We start from the raw sequence: 18,171 nt of genomic DNA, 5'->3' as shown, positions 1-18,171 counted from the left end.
CCCATAATTCACCTAATAAATCCACGGCCCTGGTCACACGGGCCGGATATCGCGGGGGGGAGGCGTGGCTGTTTGCCCTGGAGCGAACTACCGCGCGGTAGCCAGATCAAAAGTCCTGCCCGACGTCCCGCCGACGTCTCATGGTTGGGGGGAGGTGCCGATCATACCTCACTCCTGCGGCGCGGCAAAGAAGCGGCGCCATGGGGGTTGTGTTGTTTTTTTTTACCCAAGTGTTCGCATGCGCCGTTGGGTGCTTGTGGAGACTTGACAAAAAAAACCCTTCTTGCGCCGGATGCCACAAGCTAACACCGGAAACGTGATCTGACGCCCGCCCTTGCCCCGCGGTTTCCTGAAACTAGTATTTCGGAGGTACTAGTTTTTTACAGCGCATCTTCGGAGTGAAGCCTCGGGTGAGCCACGGGAGCTCTACGCTTCCCAGATGTGGTGGTGAGATCGTGCCCGGAAAATCCGCCTATCTTCCGTCTCTCTAGCGTGCCTAATGCTCCGTGTGACCGGGGCCCACAATGACTATTCCAAAGTCAGTAGTTACTACTGCACTTCCTATATGCTACTCTGCCCTTGAATTATCTTCTATCATATGCCAAGAAATATTTTTGTTGAACAGCAGCAGTGAATTTGTGAAGATCATAGATGAAAATAAGAATTATCTAAGCTTCCCCAATTTGTCTATTTTAATGCTTAGTAAATGTGTGTAATCAACTATTGTTGATTTGACCACCACCAACAACAAGAATAGCTACACTGTCCATTACTAAGGTTTTGGTGTTCCTCCTAACCTTTGTTATTATCAGGACTTCTTTGGGAAGGACACTTTGTACAATCCTCCCTCTGACAAATCAAAGGGAAGATTTGTTTAGAAGGATAACGTTTGATTTGGCTTTAAGGTGCTTTCAGAGCAAGATTTCAGTTATCTTGCTTTTTAAGGCAATGGATAAAATAGTTCACAATGTCTTTCAGCTAGTAGACATGGGAAGCATATATTTAACTCAGATGTTACTGTCTTTTAAACAATACTTCTGACCAGGACAACTTCATTGCCTTTCATACATTCTGTTTAATGGCCCTTTAAGTTGTAACATTTTGTTTCAAAGCTTGACCTGAAGGAATTGGTGACAAAATTTGCTAAAGAAAAGGCATGCAAAATGAGATTCTGATGTGCCTGAAATGAAAACATTAAAGAGACTTAAATTTCAACATCACAATTAACAGGATTTTTCAAAATGCTTTGTGATTTGTGTTTTTCTGTTTGAAAGAGAAAATCAGAGATTGTATTATTTGTTCTCACAATTAAAAAAAATGAGAAATTAGCAATTTCAAATTTTGTGTTTTTCATTCTTAAAATGCATTTATATTTGAAAATTGGTGGGCGCACGGGGGGGGGGGAGAAGGTAGCTTCGCCTAGTGTGCAAAAAAAATTGGCGCCAGCCCTGCCTCTTACCTTCCTCCTGGCAAAACCCAAGTCCCCACATTTCCTTGCTCTCCTTCCCACCCACCCACCTGACTTTTATCTGCCCCCCATCTTCTGCTATATTTATTATTTATTTGCTTCATTTATACCTCACATTTCTCCACAATGGGGACCTAAAACAGTTTACATTATTCTCCTATCATCCATTTTATCCTCACAACAACCCTTTGAGGTAGGTTAGGCTGTGAGAATGGGAGTAGTCCAAGGTTTAATGAAAGAGTAGATATTCAAACCTGGGTCTCCTAGATCATAATATGAGGGCCTAGGTGCATCCTGCAAGTTTTGTAATATCAAGTTGGTGGTTGCTGCTGGCTTAGCCAAAATGGGTTATTTAAAGGCCAATGCAGCCCTGGAAAAGCTCCCTGCTCCCTCCCCCTGCCTTTTACTGACAGAAACCAAGACTTGAAGGCTGGCAATTCTGTTGTGGTTGCCTAGCAATGGTGTTAGATTCCAATGCCAGACTGGAGTCCAGTTCCCTCACCTGCTCATGCCAGTGTTCTCTCCTTGAACTTTGTTCTGGCCCTTCCTCCATGGCTTTCTTAGGGTACACCTTTTAAAGGGGCCCCTGGGGATGGGACAACTCTCATCTCACCACTCCATCTGCCCTGGGACTGTACCTACAGTAGTGGCAGACTCCACTTTCAGTTTGGGATTCTGGCTCACCTGCCCCTCCCCCCAGGATCACTTTAAAGAGCTTTGTTCCTAGCCCTTGTGAGCCTAGGGAGGTTCATGCAGCCTGACTCCTACCCCACCTTTCCAAAGGAGCTTCCCCAGTTCCTGTTCCATGGAAGGGGCTGACGCTTGGCTGTGCTGGGTGCAGCCACACCTCCCTTGCTTTTGCAACTTCCTATGGCCCTTGCTGGCTCCCTGAAGCTGGCCTCTATGATCCTTGTCTCCCTGAGCCACACACTCAGTGATGGCCTTGTCAGTGGTAACACCTCGATTTTTCTTGCTAGCTGGCTCCTTGTGGTTGCTTCTAGTGGCCTCTACCACCTGGCGGCCATCCTCCCCTACTTGCCTGGCTGGTCCTGGGTGCCCCACGGGCTGTTGGCCCATTCCTGTGGCGATAGGCTGGGCTCTTGCTGCACCTCCCAACTTCCTTCCCAGGCATGGTTCATTGACCTCCTGTCCCATGGCCATGTGTGAGGCAGGAACCCCAACTCCAGACAAATGGCCACTGAAGGCATTTATTCCTTAAAGCTACAGCTGCTGCTCTATCTGGGGGGGGGGGTTAACCTCCCAGTGTTTTTTACAGTGTGTATATGTTTAGATTTCAGATTTTTCTGCAAACATGGGACTTTTCTCAGGATTATAGCAAGAACTGTCTTGTCTGTTCACGGTTCCATTCTCTGGATTTAAGTATCCACAGATTTGGCCATGTTGAAAATTAAATAGATTAATGACAAGTCAGGGACCCACAAGGATTTGTTGTGGGGGGGCATCTCATTTTCCTTCCCCCTCCCCACTATTTTCTCTTTCTCTTTCCTGGAAAAGACCCTGCCTTTTCCTGACAGAAACCAAAGGCTGAATGTGGCCATTACTATTGTGACAGCCTAGCAATCCCCACAATGGCTGCTGAGTATTTGATTCTTAATGCTACTGTTTCTAAACCCCCTCCTCCATGTGTTTGGCATTGTTTTAGATTTCAGACTTTTTTTTGAAAACCTGGGACTTTTCTCAGATTCATAGAAATATCTGTCTTATCTGTTCATGGTTCCAGTCTCCAGATTTAAGTATTGACAGATTTGGCCATATTAAAATAAATATATTGATACTTTTAAAGCACTTCTGTGGTGCTGGCAACTGCTGAAAGACATAGGGTTGCTAGAATCCTGGTCCAGGAGGGGTTCCCCTGATTATTATTATTTTTTGGCTTCTGTCTGCCACTGGCCAGCAGAGGAAGCCCCACCCCCAAACAGGGACATCACAAGGTGATGTCCTTGATGCAATGATGTCACATGGAAGTGATGTCATCACACCAGGACATCACATGATGATGCTCTGTGTCACGGGCTGAGGTGCCAGTCAAGGGGAGTCCAGAACAGGCCAAGATCAGGAGCCAAGAAGACAGTGCAAAGTCCAAAAAGCCAAGCCAGGGTCAGGAGCCAGAAACACAGAGACAAGTCCAAATCACTAACCAGAAACCTAGTCCAAAGTCAACCCAGGGTCAGGAGCCAGGAACACAGAGCCAAGTCCAAAGCCAGGGGGTCTGAAGGTCTAGATGCAAGAGCTGAACTGGAGTGGATGCTAGCAGCATGAAGCTGACTTGTTGCTTCCATGAAGAGTACTGCCCAGAGTGTGGAGTTAAATGCTGCTACCAATTAGCCAGCTACACGATCGGCCAGGCTCCTGTTAGAACTCTGGGCTGGCTGAGTGTCTCCCTTGTAGCCTGGCCACTCTTTGCCTGCTTGCTAAGTTTTGTCACAGACTCGCTCCCTTAAACGAGTCACATGTGGGGGTGAGTCAGGAGGACTTTCAGCTGGCAGTTCTTCCTTCTTATCTGGGCCAGGTGTGAATACTGCTGTTACAGGCACTTGCCAGCTATCCTCTTCTGCTGCTTCAGAGGGGGCAGCTGTGGTTTCTGCAGGCTCTGTCAGCTCCTCCTCATCCATGCCCATGACACTCTGCTTTTTGGGCAAAACTTGTGGTTTTAGGCCAAAAAACCCATATAGTTTTGCCCCAAATGCAGAGTGTCACTGAGTGACATCTCCAACGTGATCATCACATTGGGGATGTTGCACAATGTCCCTCCCCACTCTAAGAATGTCCCCCAAATCCCCCTGCCAGCAAGTCAAGGGGACCTAGCAACCCTAGAAGCTCTGAACAGAGTTCTTAGCCTCACTTATATTGGTTAGGGCTTTGAACCCCTTCCCACAATACTCTCCACCAAAAAAAAGCTCATGCTTTAGAATCGTAGAATCATGGAAAGAACCTCCAGGGTCATCTAGTCCAACGCCCTGCACAACGCAAGAAATTCACAAATACCTTCCCCTCCCTGCACAATGCAGGAAATTTACAAATACCTCCCCCCCACACATACACTCCCAGTGACCCCTGCTCCAAGATGTTGAAAAACCTCCAGGATCCCTGGCCGAACTGGCCTGGAGAAAAATGACTGCCTGATCACAAAGTGGCAATCAGCATTTCCCTGGGTGTGTAAGGAAGGCCCACACAAGAACTAAGCACTGATGCATCCCTTCCTGTCCTCCCTCTCATGATCTGCCTAAATTCACAGAATCAGCATTGCTATCTAGCCTCTGTTTGAAAACCTCCAAAGAAGGAGAGCCCACCACCCCCCAAGGAAGCCTGTTCCACTAAGGGACCGCTCTAACTGTCAAGAGGTTCTTCCTAATGTTAAGCTGAAAACTCATCTGATTTAATTTCAACCTGTTGGTTCTGGTCTGACCTTCTGGAACAACAGAAAACTCAGTACCATATATATACCATATATATATACCATATATATATATACCATATATATATCCCCTCACCATAAAATCAACGCCCAGGCCAAACCCTTGGACCTAGAAACACAAAATTCGGGGAGAGCGCTCCTACCATGGCGTAGATGCTCACTAAGAAGGGATTTTTAGAAATTCAACCCCTAAGTGGGTCGAAAGGGGTAAAATGTGCTCCCCCCATTGATTCCTACGTGGCTGCCAGACTGCTGCCTGCTCGCACCCCCCACTCTCAGATTGGTCAGCTGCAGAGCTCAGTGTTCTGAGGTAAAAAAAAATATATCCCCCCAACACCAGACAGGCGGGTGTCTGTCAGGTGTAAGAGCAGGACCAGGGTACTTTAATCCATCAGGGATGCTGCCCCAGCAAAATCACCTTAGTGATGCTGCTGGCCCAGGCTCTCTAATGGCTTCCAACACATTCCCTCCACCTCCTACACCTAACAGGCAGTTGTCTGTCAGATGCATCAGCGGTTGCAGGGTGCTTAAAGCCATGAGGGAGCCCGCCCCAGCAGTCTACAGAGAGGTCCTTCAGTAGAGGGGGGGAAAGTATGTATGTTTCACTTCATTTTTTTACACTACCATCTTTTCCATTAGAATTTCTACAACAAATGTTACATTTCAAACTTTACATCATCAGTATTATAACTGGATTCATGGAAGTTAAATACTGTAGCAAAGCATGGATATCAGGCTAGTCCTCTAGATGACAGCCCTTCAAGTACTTGAAGATGGTTATCATATCACCTCTCAGTCGTCTCCTCTCCAGGCTAAACATACCAAGCTCATAAACATACCTTTCCTCATAGGACTTGGTCTCCAGACCCCTCACCATCTTCGTTGCTCTCCTCTGAACATGATCCAGGTTGTCTTTATCCTACTTAAATTGTGGTGCCCAAAACTGACCACAGTACTCTAGGCGAGGTCTAACCAGAGCAGAGTAGTACCATCACTATGCATGATCTGGACACTATACTTCTGTTGATACAGCCCAAAATTGCATTTGTCTTTTTAGCAACCACATTACACTGCTGATTCATGTTCAGCGTATGGTCTAGTAAGACCCCTAGATCCTTTTCACACATACTACTGCCAAGAAAAGTCTCCCCCAACCTATAATTATGCATTTGATTTTTCCTACCTAAATACAGAACTTTACATTTATCCCCATTGAAATTTATTTTATTTGTTTTAGCTCAGTTTCACAGCCTGTCAAGATCATGCTGTATCCTGATTGTGTCTTGTACCGTATTTGCTGCCCCTCCCAGTTTAGTATCATCTGCAAATTTAATATGTATTTCCTCTATCCCTTCATCCAAATCATTGATAAAGATGTTGAACAAAACAGGTCCCAGGACAGATCCTTGAGGCACTCCACTTGTCACTCCTCTCCAAGAAGATGAGGAACCATTCACAAGCACTCTTTGGGTGTGATCTGTCAACCAGTTACAGATCCACCTAACAGTCCTAGGATCCAAACCACATTTTTCCAATTTGTCAACAAGAGTATTACATGGAACCTTATAAAAAGCCTTACTGAAATCAAGATAAACTATGTCTACAGTATTCCCCTGATCCAGCAAGATAGTAACTTTCTCAAAAAAAGAGATAAGGTTAGTCTGACATGATTTGTTCTTGAGAAACCCATGCTGGCTCTTAGTACTGTAACCCCTAAAGATTTGCAGTCACAACCTTCAAATCCTCTAGAGCTGAAGCTTTCCCTCTTCCTCAGCTAGCTTCATAAACAGCCTTGATGTGAAATCTGGAGATGACTCAGTTTCCCCTGGGTCCTAGCTTATCACTTTTCTGCTATTTCTTACGGGACAGGCTTCCAGCCAGACTTCTAGTCACTTGCTGACTCCACACCACTCTCTGACAAAACTGAGAAGTACAGCCAATAAAATTATACTTTCTGAATTAAGTATCTGTACTTATATTAATTCATTTCTGCACTTCTGTCATTGTTTTAGTAGGCAGACATCCCTAAGTTCGTGACTAAGCTGTCACCTCACGTGAATGGTCACATGAATTGGCACAGTGCCTAAATCAGTCTCATAGCTGCAATCCATTTTATAAACAAGAAACCAAAACTGAAAGAAAAGGACTAGGACAGGTTTTCACACTAAATTGCATGCTCTTCATTCAGGCTTGACCTTTCTGAAGAAATACTAACCTTTTTAGTTATTATGTTTGGTGGGAATGCATGTGCCTATGATCCTCTGAATATGAGCAGTTGCCATTTCGGTTGAATAACATTCCTTATTAAGACAAAGTGGCAACTTCCCATAATAGGAGGATCGTAGGATAGCATATAGTACATGCAGTAGGATACCCCGAAACATAATGATTGAAATTGGCATCATCTCATGATGAAGAAATTACACAGTGGTATGTGTTTAATTGTGCTGTGTTTACTTGTGTTGTTCCAAAAAAAACAGCCCCAACATTTTGTAGACTAGACAATAATGGTTCTGGGTACTAATTGTGGATCCTGAACCACAATTTGATAAAACAATTAATACATTAAAATGAAATGGTAATGACAAGGTTACTACTGAAATAGCACAGATCAATGTATATTTGGCTAAGTGAAACAAAGGTAGAGTCCAGTAGCACCTTTAAGACCAACAAAGGTTTATTCAAGGTATGAGCTTTCGTTTGCATGCACACTTTTTCAAATACATTGGAATGGAAGGTAAGGTGGAAACTTATAGACAGAGACTGAACAACAAATTGACATGTAACATGATGAAGATGTTTTAAGATATGCAAACTAAATAACAAGCTTAGGTTATAAGGTCAACAGCTGTAATTGTTTTACAACTGTCGACCTTATAACCTTAGCTTGTTATTTAGTTTTTTCTTCATATATATCTTAAAACATCTTCATCATGTTACATGTCAATTTGTTGTTCAGTCTCTGTCTATAAGTTTCCACCTTACCTTCCATTCCAATGTATTTGAAAAAGTGTGCATGCAAACGAAAGCTCATACCTTGAATAAACCTTTGTTGGTCTTAAAATTGCCACTGGACTCTAAATTTGTTCTACTGCTTCAGACCAGCACGGCTGACCACCTAGATCTATTTGGCTCAAGTGTTTACTACATGGTCAGATGGTGGTGAGAAAACAAAAAAGAAATCTTAACCTGTGACAACTGTCAAGAAAAACAGGGCACAACACAAAACATTAAAAGGAAGTATGATGCAGCAGAGGATTTTGTATGTTCCCATTGCCTCTTCTGTATTTTGCTGTAGACTATGCATCTGATACACAGGCTGAGATCCTCACAATTGACATGGTGGCTTGCAGAGAATATATACAGGCAGTGCATGAATTTTGCATGCTTGTTGGAACTGAGTATGCTTATACAGGGAGGGGAAACCCTCCACAGAAGCGCACAAACAAAACTTCTCTGCTAGCATGCCCTAAGAACATGCAGTGTGCCTCATTCATACTCACAAACTGAAGTTTTCTTCTAAGAAGCAGCGGTTCCTGAGCAGCCCTGCCCAAAGCTGGACTCCAACAATACCAAAGATGAAGAAGACAAAAAAACAGAGTAGGAGAACATTCCCCAACATGGGGAGTGTGTCTAAGAGGAGAGTAACCAGGATGCGCATACCTGAAGGAGCAAAGGAAAAGGGGTAGTTAAAGTGGGAACTATTATTGCACTCATTCTCCTTGTCTTCAGTTCTGGCAGGGGAATAATTCTCATGCCCACAAACTACCTCCCAACACTACTTTTAAGTTTGTATCTACTACATTAATGCCATTGACTAGTGAATCTATGACTACCATACATTTGCATCTATGCAAAACTTTCATGTTGCATGCAGGGTAATAGTTTTTCCAGGGAGCTAATATTTTAAATACCCAATCTAACACACACACACACACAAATATTCTTGTGTGGCCATGCATAATATGGTGACTAGCTGACAATTAAAAACAAAACAAAACAAAGATGGTCTCAGACAACACCATTCAGTGATAAGAACAATAAAGTTATCCTACTGGATCAGACCTCTATTTCAGCACTGTGGTTCATGCAGGAGCCAACCAGTTGTCCTGGAGGGCCAACAAACAGGGCATGGAGACCAAGGCCTCCCCCTTATGCTGCCTCCTAGCACTGGTATTCAAGTCTGTTACCTATGTATATGGAGTTCCTTTTAGTCACCATGGCTAGTAGCTGTTGATGCACCTATCCTCCATGAACTTGTCTAATTCCCTCTTAGAGCCATCTATGCTTATGGCTATCACTCACTGAGTAAAAGAAGTATTTCATTTTGCTTGTCCTGATGCCGCATGGAACATAAGTTGTGCCTGGTGCTAAAGTGCAGGAGGTGGAGAAGACATTATCCCAGAATATGTATGGACTTCCTTAAATTCTTGAAAAAGTTGCTGAAAAAATTGCTCTGTGCAGTGATTGTACTGTTTGAAAGATGCTTTCCATGATATTTGATCTAATTATCTGGAGGCACCTCATGCCAGGGCTCTACAATACTATCACTCTACATTTGATTAGGTCAACCCACATGGAAAGCAACCTCTAAACATTAAGGGCAACTGGGAACTGCGCTGCTGTGGCAACATTCAGCCCTCTCCAGACATTAAAGTAAGTGAAGCAGACCCAGGCTGATTTCGCACTAGAGTGGCCTCACGGTTGCGCCGCCATTTGCCCCGACACTATTGGTCAATTTCACACCCGAAGCTGCGGGGCTGCATTTTGACTCGCGGCTTTGCCTGATTTCCCCTGCAGTTTCGTGATCCTGGTTTTTTAGGATCACAAAACTGCGGAGGAAATCGGGCGAAGCCGCGGGTCAAATGCAGCCCCGCAGCTTTGGGTGTGAAATTGACCAATAGTGTCAGGGCAAACGGCGGCACAACTGCGAGGCAGCTCTAGTGCGAAATCAGCCCCAGAGTCAGCCAGGGACTAGGAGGGAGAGGCAACCTATCTCAGGGGGCAGATGTGGGACACTATTAAGGAGCAGCAAAATGTCAGTGCGTGTGCACATGTGTGTACTACTACTTCTAATTTTCTTCCTCCTGCATTCCCTCACTCTTTGATTCTTTATCAGCCGCCCTGAGCCCGTTTGCGGGCAGGGCGGGGTATAAATGGAATAAAATAAATAAATAAATAATCTGCAGCTACGCCTCTGGCAACAATCCTGTTTCTTGAACAATTGGTAGGTGGCAGGCAGAAAGGTAAAGTGTCATATCTCCATGCTAGGAAAATGCATTTGTGAATTCCAGCTATCATGAAGCTGTGAAAGTCCCAAGATCCTCACCAGAAGAAAGACAGCAACTCTAAATGTGAACCCTCCTTATATCCTTGTTAGTTTCTCCACACTCATGCTCACAAACCCTGTCTACTACATTATTCTCTTATGCACTATATATATATTAACATCTCCTCCCTCATCCTAATTCCTCTCTGCTCATTTAAATTCCTTCTTCTCATATATGCAGGACTTCACATGGCAGATAATTCACACAAGGTCAGGAACATTTGGTTCTGTAATGGAAAGACAAATTGATGGCAACTCAACTTGACATTGCACGAAAATGGATCCCTCTGATTTTTCTGTAATATTCTGTTCATCCCTTTCTCTTTTTTTGTTCTCTCCCTCTTTTCATTGTTGCATCTTTCATCTACAGTCTTGCTCATATTGACCTTTAATGCCATTTCTTTTACTTTTATAGCTCAGCAAGAGGTTTTTCATTGTTACGTCATCAGATCACCTAAGTTTATTCTACTTGCTTTTTCTTTCCAATAATGATAGTTTTGTCCTCTATATACTGTACTCTCACACACATACTCTCATATGTGGCCTGTTCCTAAATGACCTGCATTTAGTCACTGAATTTATTATTGATTCAAACTCTCTTCCTTGCCTTGCTTCCTTATGTCTCTCTTCAGTCCTGCCTCTGCTGCATAGGAGCAGAGATAAATTACCCAGGTTTTACAAATGCATTAAGAGAATTACATCCACATTTAGACAGTGGCAGATAAATTCAGCCATCCATCAGCTCTGCTAGGAGGGGGAAATTACAAGAGAGATTTCTCAAGCCACCTGAAATGATAAAAGCAACAACAACAGGAACATCTTCTCAGATTAGGTTTAATTTAACAGGATTAGGAAAGCAAACAGAGCCTAGGAATTTCAGATGGATCAGGGTCTGAGTACCTCCTGTTGTCAAGGTAACAGACTAATCTGACAAGAAGGGTCTTTTTTCTGGTGCAGGACTCAAAACTTAAAAAGCCTTGAACTCGTGCATAGCATTAAAATTGAGGGAAGGACTGAGGCATTTAATTTACCTGAGGTCCTGTGGCACCTTAAAGACTAAGAAACTGTTATTCAAGAAACCATTGTAGCCATTTATTTGGGCAAGAGTGATCACACGTACTGACCAGTGGCTTGTCAGCTCTTTTCTACCACATGGCTGATTTCGCCAAACTAATTTTTCATTCCCTTTACAAATATGTTTCACTTGAGTGACATTTCCAAAAGCACTGCTCAGTAAGTGAAGCAGCACATAAGAAAAGTAAATGCTTTTGGAAACAAAATAGCAAAGCTTCATCAGTCTCTCTCTTTAATGATTCACTCCTTTTTGAGGAGATGGCTCTGAGATGGACGGACTATTCATTAAAAGGAGCACACGGGGATCAGGCCCCATGTAAGAGGATGCTAAACACAATAGCAGTTGGCGTGGTCAAGAGATGCTTCTGTAGTGAGCACATTAAATGGAATTTTGGAAAAGATGTAAGTTGTTCCACTTATTATTCTAGTTCCAGATTGTCAGAAATAATGAGCTACTATCAAAGGGGAGGGAAAAAAGGAGAAAAGAGATTCAACTTACTAGGAACTCTGTTAATGGCTCTCAAAGGCCGGAGCACCCTGACAGTTCGAACAGCTGAAAAACTGACATTCTGCAAGTCCAGAGAGTATTCCAGCATGCTGCAAAAAGCCCACAAATAAAAGGGACATATCAGAGTTCTGAAGGAAAAGAGTCAGATCAAGCACCCCAAATCAAATGTTCTATACATGGCGCCAAGAGCCCTAACTGACATTCTCTCGTGGAGAAAAGGTCCTGGAAGAATTAATTATGGGTTATTTGCATAATCAGAATAAAGTACAGGAAGACAAAAAAGCGTTCCATAGTTTCCTTTCCCTCTAATCAGTTGTATTTTGGTTGTTCTTTTATAGTAAAGTTTCTGAGGGGAAGAAGTTTTGCAAAGATTATTCTACAGTTGAGGAATGAAAACATCCATAGAAAAGCTTTTCTATGGCCCCGGTCACACAGCAAGGTTGCCGCGGGAGAGGCACGGATGGTGGGCGGATTAACTGGGCGTGATCACACCCCAACATCTGGGAAGTGGAGCGCACCAACAATGCGAGTTAAAAAACTAGTACCTCCAAGGTACTAGTAAATGTTTGCCACAGGCTGCCTCCAGACGCCTGTGGTGTGATTGCGCCGGCGCACAGCATTCCCCTCCGGTCCCTCGTTTACCTGCCGACGCGGAGGGAAGGACTGGTGGTGTGCCGCCGGCGTGTCTGATCGCGTAATCGCGGATCAAACTGTGCCGGGGCAATTAGCCACGCCTCCCCCCCAAGATAAGTGTTGTCACATTGAAGCAAGAAGGTAATCTCACTTTATGGGAACATTGGGGAGCAAGCAGTATGTTGCCAATATGCACACTGTGATAACCCCCCCCCTGCAAAAAAGCAATCACAATCTGATTGTGCCTATCAAGATTGCATCAAAATGTATTTTTGTGTGCAGTTCCACCAGTGCACAGGAGTACATTTATAAATCAGTAAAATACTACACCAAAAGAACCTTGATGCAACTCTATCTATATTATTCAAGAACTAATTTTAGAACTTCTTGTAATCAAGATCGAATTTAAAATGAGTGCAATGCAGTACAGTGCATAACACAGCTAGGGAGCGCTCTGGGGAAAATCCACCCAGTCCTAGCTATGAGTAATATATATGCTGGTGAACCAGCTCACTGGGTACAACGGCAAAGTAGGAGGATTGGATGTTGCCATTCAGTTCACTCAAGACCCATACAGCACCCACCCATAAGCATGGCACACACTCATCTCCTGCCTCTCTGTAATGTAGACAGAAAACTGCATGTTGAGGATAGGCGACATAATCCTCCACAAGTTTAAAGAAATGATATAGTGGTGTGGTGTGGTAACCTTGTGCTACACTGTATGTTCCATTGGGGGTACTATTTCCTATTCTGCTGGATTCTCTATGGAGTAATAAACCATGCATCCTGTGCAACAGAAGCAACCTTTAACCCTAAAATCCATTCCACACTCAAGTAAAAACCTCACCACAATGACTTAACAGAAAGAAAATATAACTACTTAGGGGGAAAGACACAAAATATCAGATGTCCAAGTGTGTAAAACTAGCTAATCTAATCCTATTATGACCCAGTACTCCTGTAGATATCCTACAGGGGATGCAAATGAAGAAAAGGTACTACATATACAAAGGATCTGTCTCTTCTGATACAGACCTGCTCACCAGGTCAGAACAGCTCAAAGCTTTTCTGTTACTGGTGTGCTGTGTTTGTGGGGCCTATTCGGTCATTGCTTCAGCCTTCAATGTGACAACACTTACCTTAGAATGAGCTGCCAGAGAGAAGGTGTGTCTAAGGCAACCTCTCAGAGCAAGGGTTAGACGGTTATGTAAAACTATCTCATACCAGCCGGCTTTAAGAGCAGTTGTGATGGATTTTGAGGAGAACTGATTAATCCCGTTATGGTTCTTGTGATCAGGTTGTTGTGTTTCTTCTTCTATTTCACTGTAAGGGTGATTTGACATGTCCTACTTTTTTTTAGTAATTATGTTTTTGGGGTAAGTTGCTTCACATATTCTAGGGTGTGGGACCAGGGTATAAAGTAAATCCTTGGCAATCTAAAAGCACTGCCTACTGAAACAAGAACGGTGAGCTCCTGTGAATGACCCAGAGGTGAGAATGACACACAGATTTTTCCCCACTCTCAGTTCTCACTATCGGATACGGCTACCTGATAGGGCTGTTTTTTTCAGACTTTCAGACAATATTTTTCACTTTCATTTCTCATACTGAGAAACAGCATGGGGAACTCTGGGAATTGTAGTCCTGTGCAGAGAGCCTAGGGATCTCTAACGATGAATTCCCAGCACTCTCCCCAAGGAGGAATGCATGGCTGTTAGACTGACATCAAATGTGTTTAAAACTTGTAATATAGATATGCCATATTCATTTTGAAGTGGCAGCTGATGTATGCAGTGATATATTTACTTGCTCCTTGTGAATAAGCCACAAGACGGCAGTCTGTGCTGAAGAGACTACCAAGTAGGATATATATGATAATGCTGGAAGAGACTAGTAAGAGGGAATCTGAACTTGGTACAAACCTATTTGTTCCTCCTGTGTAGATATCTGGATGAAACTACAATGGGACCTCTTTTTTCCCCTGGAGACAGGCAGTGCTGGTCAGAACTGCCTCTGAGAACTCTCTTGATGACAAGAGGGAAAGGTGAGCAATGAGCAGTCCCAACCATTTAGATTATTTATTTATTTGCTTAGAGAATTTATACCCCAACTTTCTCCCCTCATCATGGCCACTAAAGCAACTAACGGATTAAAATCATACATAATAAAAACACCTTAAAAACCATTAAAAACGAAACCAAAAATCCATAATTCAAACACTTAAAGCCAAGTTAACATACACAAATAATACAACAATTATTTTTTTAAAAAAAAAGCAGGTCAGGAAAGAGGGATCCCTGAGGGAATGCCAGATTGGGGGGGGGAACACAGCTGGTGAAGTTGGCAACAGAAAGAGACAGGCGATTTTCTCTGGGGAGAGAGTTTCAGTGCCACAACTGATAAGGCCCTTTCCTGGGTTGCCACAAGGGTTGCCAGTCCTCAGTTGGGGGCAGGGGATCCCCCAGTTTTGCAGGCTCCTGCCCACCACTGGCCAGCTAGCCGGTGGGAGGAAATCCTCCCCCAACAGCAGTTTGGAGTTACATGCCTACATCACCTGGAAGTGACCTAGGCATGTCGGAGATGTCAGGGGGGGATGTTCTGGTTTTTGGGCAAAATTCACTTTTTATGTATATGTTATGTTATATATGTTAAAAGCATCAAAGACAAGATGATACTTTGTGGGACCCCATAGGCCAAAGGTCAAGGGGTTGCACAGCAGTCCCCCAACACCAACACCTGAAACCTACCATCCAGGTAGGACTGGAACCACCATAAACCAGTGCCTCCCAGCCTAGAGTCTAGAAGGATACCACAGTCATGGTATTGAAAGCTGCTGAGAGGTCTAGGAGAATCAACAGATTCATATCCTTTGTCTATCTTCCAGTGCAGGTCCTCTACCAGGGTGACCAAAATTGTTTCAGTCTCATAATCAAGTGTAATACTAGTCTGGAAAAAATCCAAACAATCTGCTTCATCCAGGAATGCTTGAAGTTGTCCAGCCACCATTGTGCATTCAGCTTGCTCAATAATGGAATGTTTGAGATTGGTCAACAGTTACTGAAATCTCCTAGGTCCAATTCTATACAGAAACCCCAGAAGGAATCTTCTAGTTCCTTTCCTACAACCAGGATGTCTGCACTTGCTCCATTTTCTCAGGGTGCAAAGTTATATACAAGAACAGAGATGTATTTTAGTCTTCATAACAGGAAGTTCTCTTCTATACTCTAGTGTCCTGAACTCACACTGGAAGATTTCCCAGGCTGGATGTCCTGTATTATCTACAAAGCAGGGCAATCAGAAGAGAGTACATTAAGCAATCAGGGAATAGAGAGAATGATTTTTAGGCATTTCAAATGGTATATTTGGAAAAGTGGAGAGAAATTTGTTCATGGACCCTGAAAGCTCTGTCATCAGCAACTATCACTCAGGCAATGTACATTATTTGTTGCTTATTATCTTAATTGGAAAGGTGATGTATCTGACACTTTTCATTCTTCCAGCAAGAACCAATGTGCTGCACAGCATCATGTCCAAAACCAGGGACATGGCAGATGTGGCTTTAAAAACAACCATAGTTAACACATCTGAAATCTCTGTTTGGGTTGCAAGTTCTCCCCTGAGAGTATCATATTCATTGTGACTCAGGCTTCGATGTGGAAACAGAGTTCAGACTCTTAACATGAGAATACTGTGACGTAGTTCAGTGGTCTTTATCTCATAATTCAGGATCCTTAGTTTGTGTCACAGATGGGCCAAGACTGGAGTGGTATCATCCCTTCAGCTCTGTGAGTGAGTGTGATTGAGCTTAGGTGTCACAGAGTCCCACCAGCTGGATTGCAAGCCCCCTATTGAGCAGCCATGTTTTATACTGCTTTTTGGTCCCAAGCCATACTATGTGCCTTTTGGAAGGACCTCCTTTGTGTGCATGTACACAGAGCAAAGGCGACATGTTTTCTGCCTCTCTTTGCACTCACACTGAGGGAAAAAGGAGTAGCAAGGCAAAGTCACTCATTGGTAGAAAGGTTTCCTCCATGGCTCTGAGCTTTGGCTTCTTCCTCACTACAATAGAACTCCTATTAATCAGCTTGTGGGGTATAGCCTATGCCTATCCTACCACTCCTCTGAGCAAAGTTAATTACTTAATTACTTACTTAATTAATTAATTAATTAATATGTTTATTTTATACCCTCATCCTTCCTTTTTACTCAGGTTTCAAGACTTCCTCCTGTAATAGTGGCAACAGCCCTACAACAGGGGTGGTCTTTCCATGGGAGAAAAGATACCTCAACACCTTGGAGAACCTCTGAACCTCCTAACAGCACTGTACCCTAATAGCTAGGTTTGGCATGAGAGGTGACTTGCTCAGGAGACTAGGAGACATTGTCTTGCCAAGAGACACAGTCTCACCACAGAGTTAACACTGTTGCCAAAATGCCTCCAAATATTCCCCCCTCCTTCCTCTCTATTCCTCTGTGGAACAAAGGCTGAACATTCACTGCCTCTGGCCCCAAGGTTTCACGACTAATGGCTAAAAAGCTGCCTATTGTTTGCCAGGATGCAGTCAGGAGGAGAAAGCATCTAACCCAGGGGTGTCGAACTCATTTGTTATGAGGGCCAGATCTGACATTAATGAGACCTTGTTGGGTCGGGCCATGTGTGTCATAAAATGTAATGTCAGGTAGAGGAGATATAAACTTTATAAAGGACACAAACACAAGGTTTTTTTTTTACTTAAAACAAAAAATGCTTAAACATTAGCACTCTTGCAATATTTTGTTTATTTAACAGTGTCTGATAACTGACACCTCGTGCTCTGAATTATTGCATCAAAACATCTGTGCTGTTGCAATCTTGAGTATGCTGTTCAGGTGTGTATCTGTAAGATGCAAACCTACGATGATGCAGCAGCAGCAGCAGAACTGGAAGAAGAAGCAGAAGACAGCCAGTTCCACTGTGGGCCTGATAGAAGCACTCCGGGGGCCTGATCCAGCCCCCGGGCCGCATGTTTGACACCCCTGATCTAGTCCATCTCCTCAGCTATGAATGGATTATGTTTGTAAGCAACTTCCTGTCTTAAATCCTGTCACACTGGATTCAGTGGCATTTCTCCCTTCTGACTTATCACATCATTCCTGTCAGAATCCTCCAGTTGTTCGTCCTGCATCTGCATTTCCCCTTCTTTTTCCAGGCTATCAAGGAAAACATTAATTTTCATGTTCAACTGAATAATCACCATCTAGCCTCATTCTCACACCTATTAGGAAACACCTTTTGCGAAAGCATTTGGGAAACATCGGACACTCCTTTTGTTCAGCAACATGAATCCCATCACACCATTGTCACACTAGCTCATCTATGTCATCATACCCTCAGGATACATTTTGGGGTATAAATATACCTAGTCTACCACATGCCCAGTGTGATTAAGCTTAGGCACCCCAGAGAAGCTATCACCCCTGATACATATCAGGTCTTTGTGTGTGGCACGCTTCTGTTCACTCCCTGGGGCTCACGCCGAAGTGCAGCAGCCCCAGGAAGGCGGCGACGGGCCTCCTCTTCACTCCCTGGGGCCGCTGAGCTCCGGCGCGAGCCCCAGGGAGGTGGCGACGGGCCTCCTCTTCGCTCCCTGGGGCCGCTGAGCTCCGTCGCAAGCCCCAGGGAGGTGGCAACGGGCCTCCTCTTCGCTCCCTGGGGCCGCTGAGCTCCGGCGCGAGCCCCA

At 43.9% G+C, this 18,171-nt stretch overlaps 1 protein-coding gene across 1 annotated transcript in view; it reads right to left on the bottom strand.

Annotated features, from left to right (window-relative positions):
* The window catches only part of CACNA1G (calcium channel, voltage-dependent, T type, alpha 1G subunit), a 573,869-nt gene that overhangs the window by 280,980 nt on the left and 274,718 nt on the right, over positions 1 to 18,171 (bottom strand). Inside the window, exons 4-5 of the mRNA XM_015410725.1 lie at positions 11,807 to 11,904; positions 8,408 to 8,567 (exon numbers count right to left, since the gene is read on the bottom strand). Coding sequence (XP_015266211.1) covers positions 8,408 to 8,567; positions 11,807 to 11,904 — 258 coding nt within the window. The remainder of the gene's footprint in view (positions 1 to 8,407; positions 8,568 to 11,806; positions 11,905 to 18,171) is intronic.

The sequence above is a fragment of the Gekko japonicus genome, unplaced genomic scaffold (genome assembly GCF_001447785.1).
Source record: "Gekko japonicus isolate JY-2015 unplaced genomic scaffold, Gekko_japonicus_V1.1 scaffold15, whole genome shotgun sequence".
In the NCBI taxonomy this organism is placed as follows: Eukaryota; Metazoa; Chordata; class Lepidosauria; order Squamata; family Gekkonidae; genus Gekko; species Gekko japonicus.
This window is presented reverse-complemented; position numbering and strand designations above follow the sequence as displayed.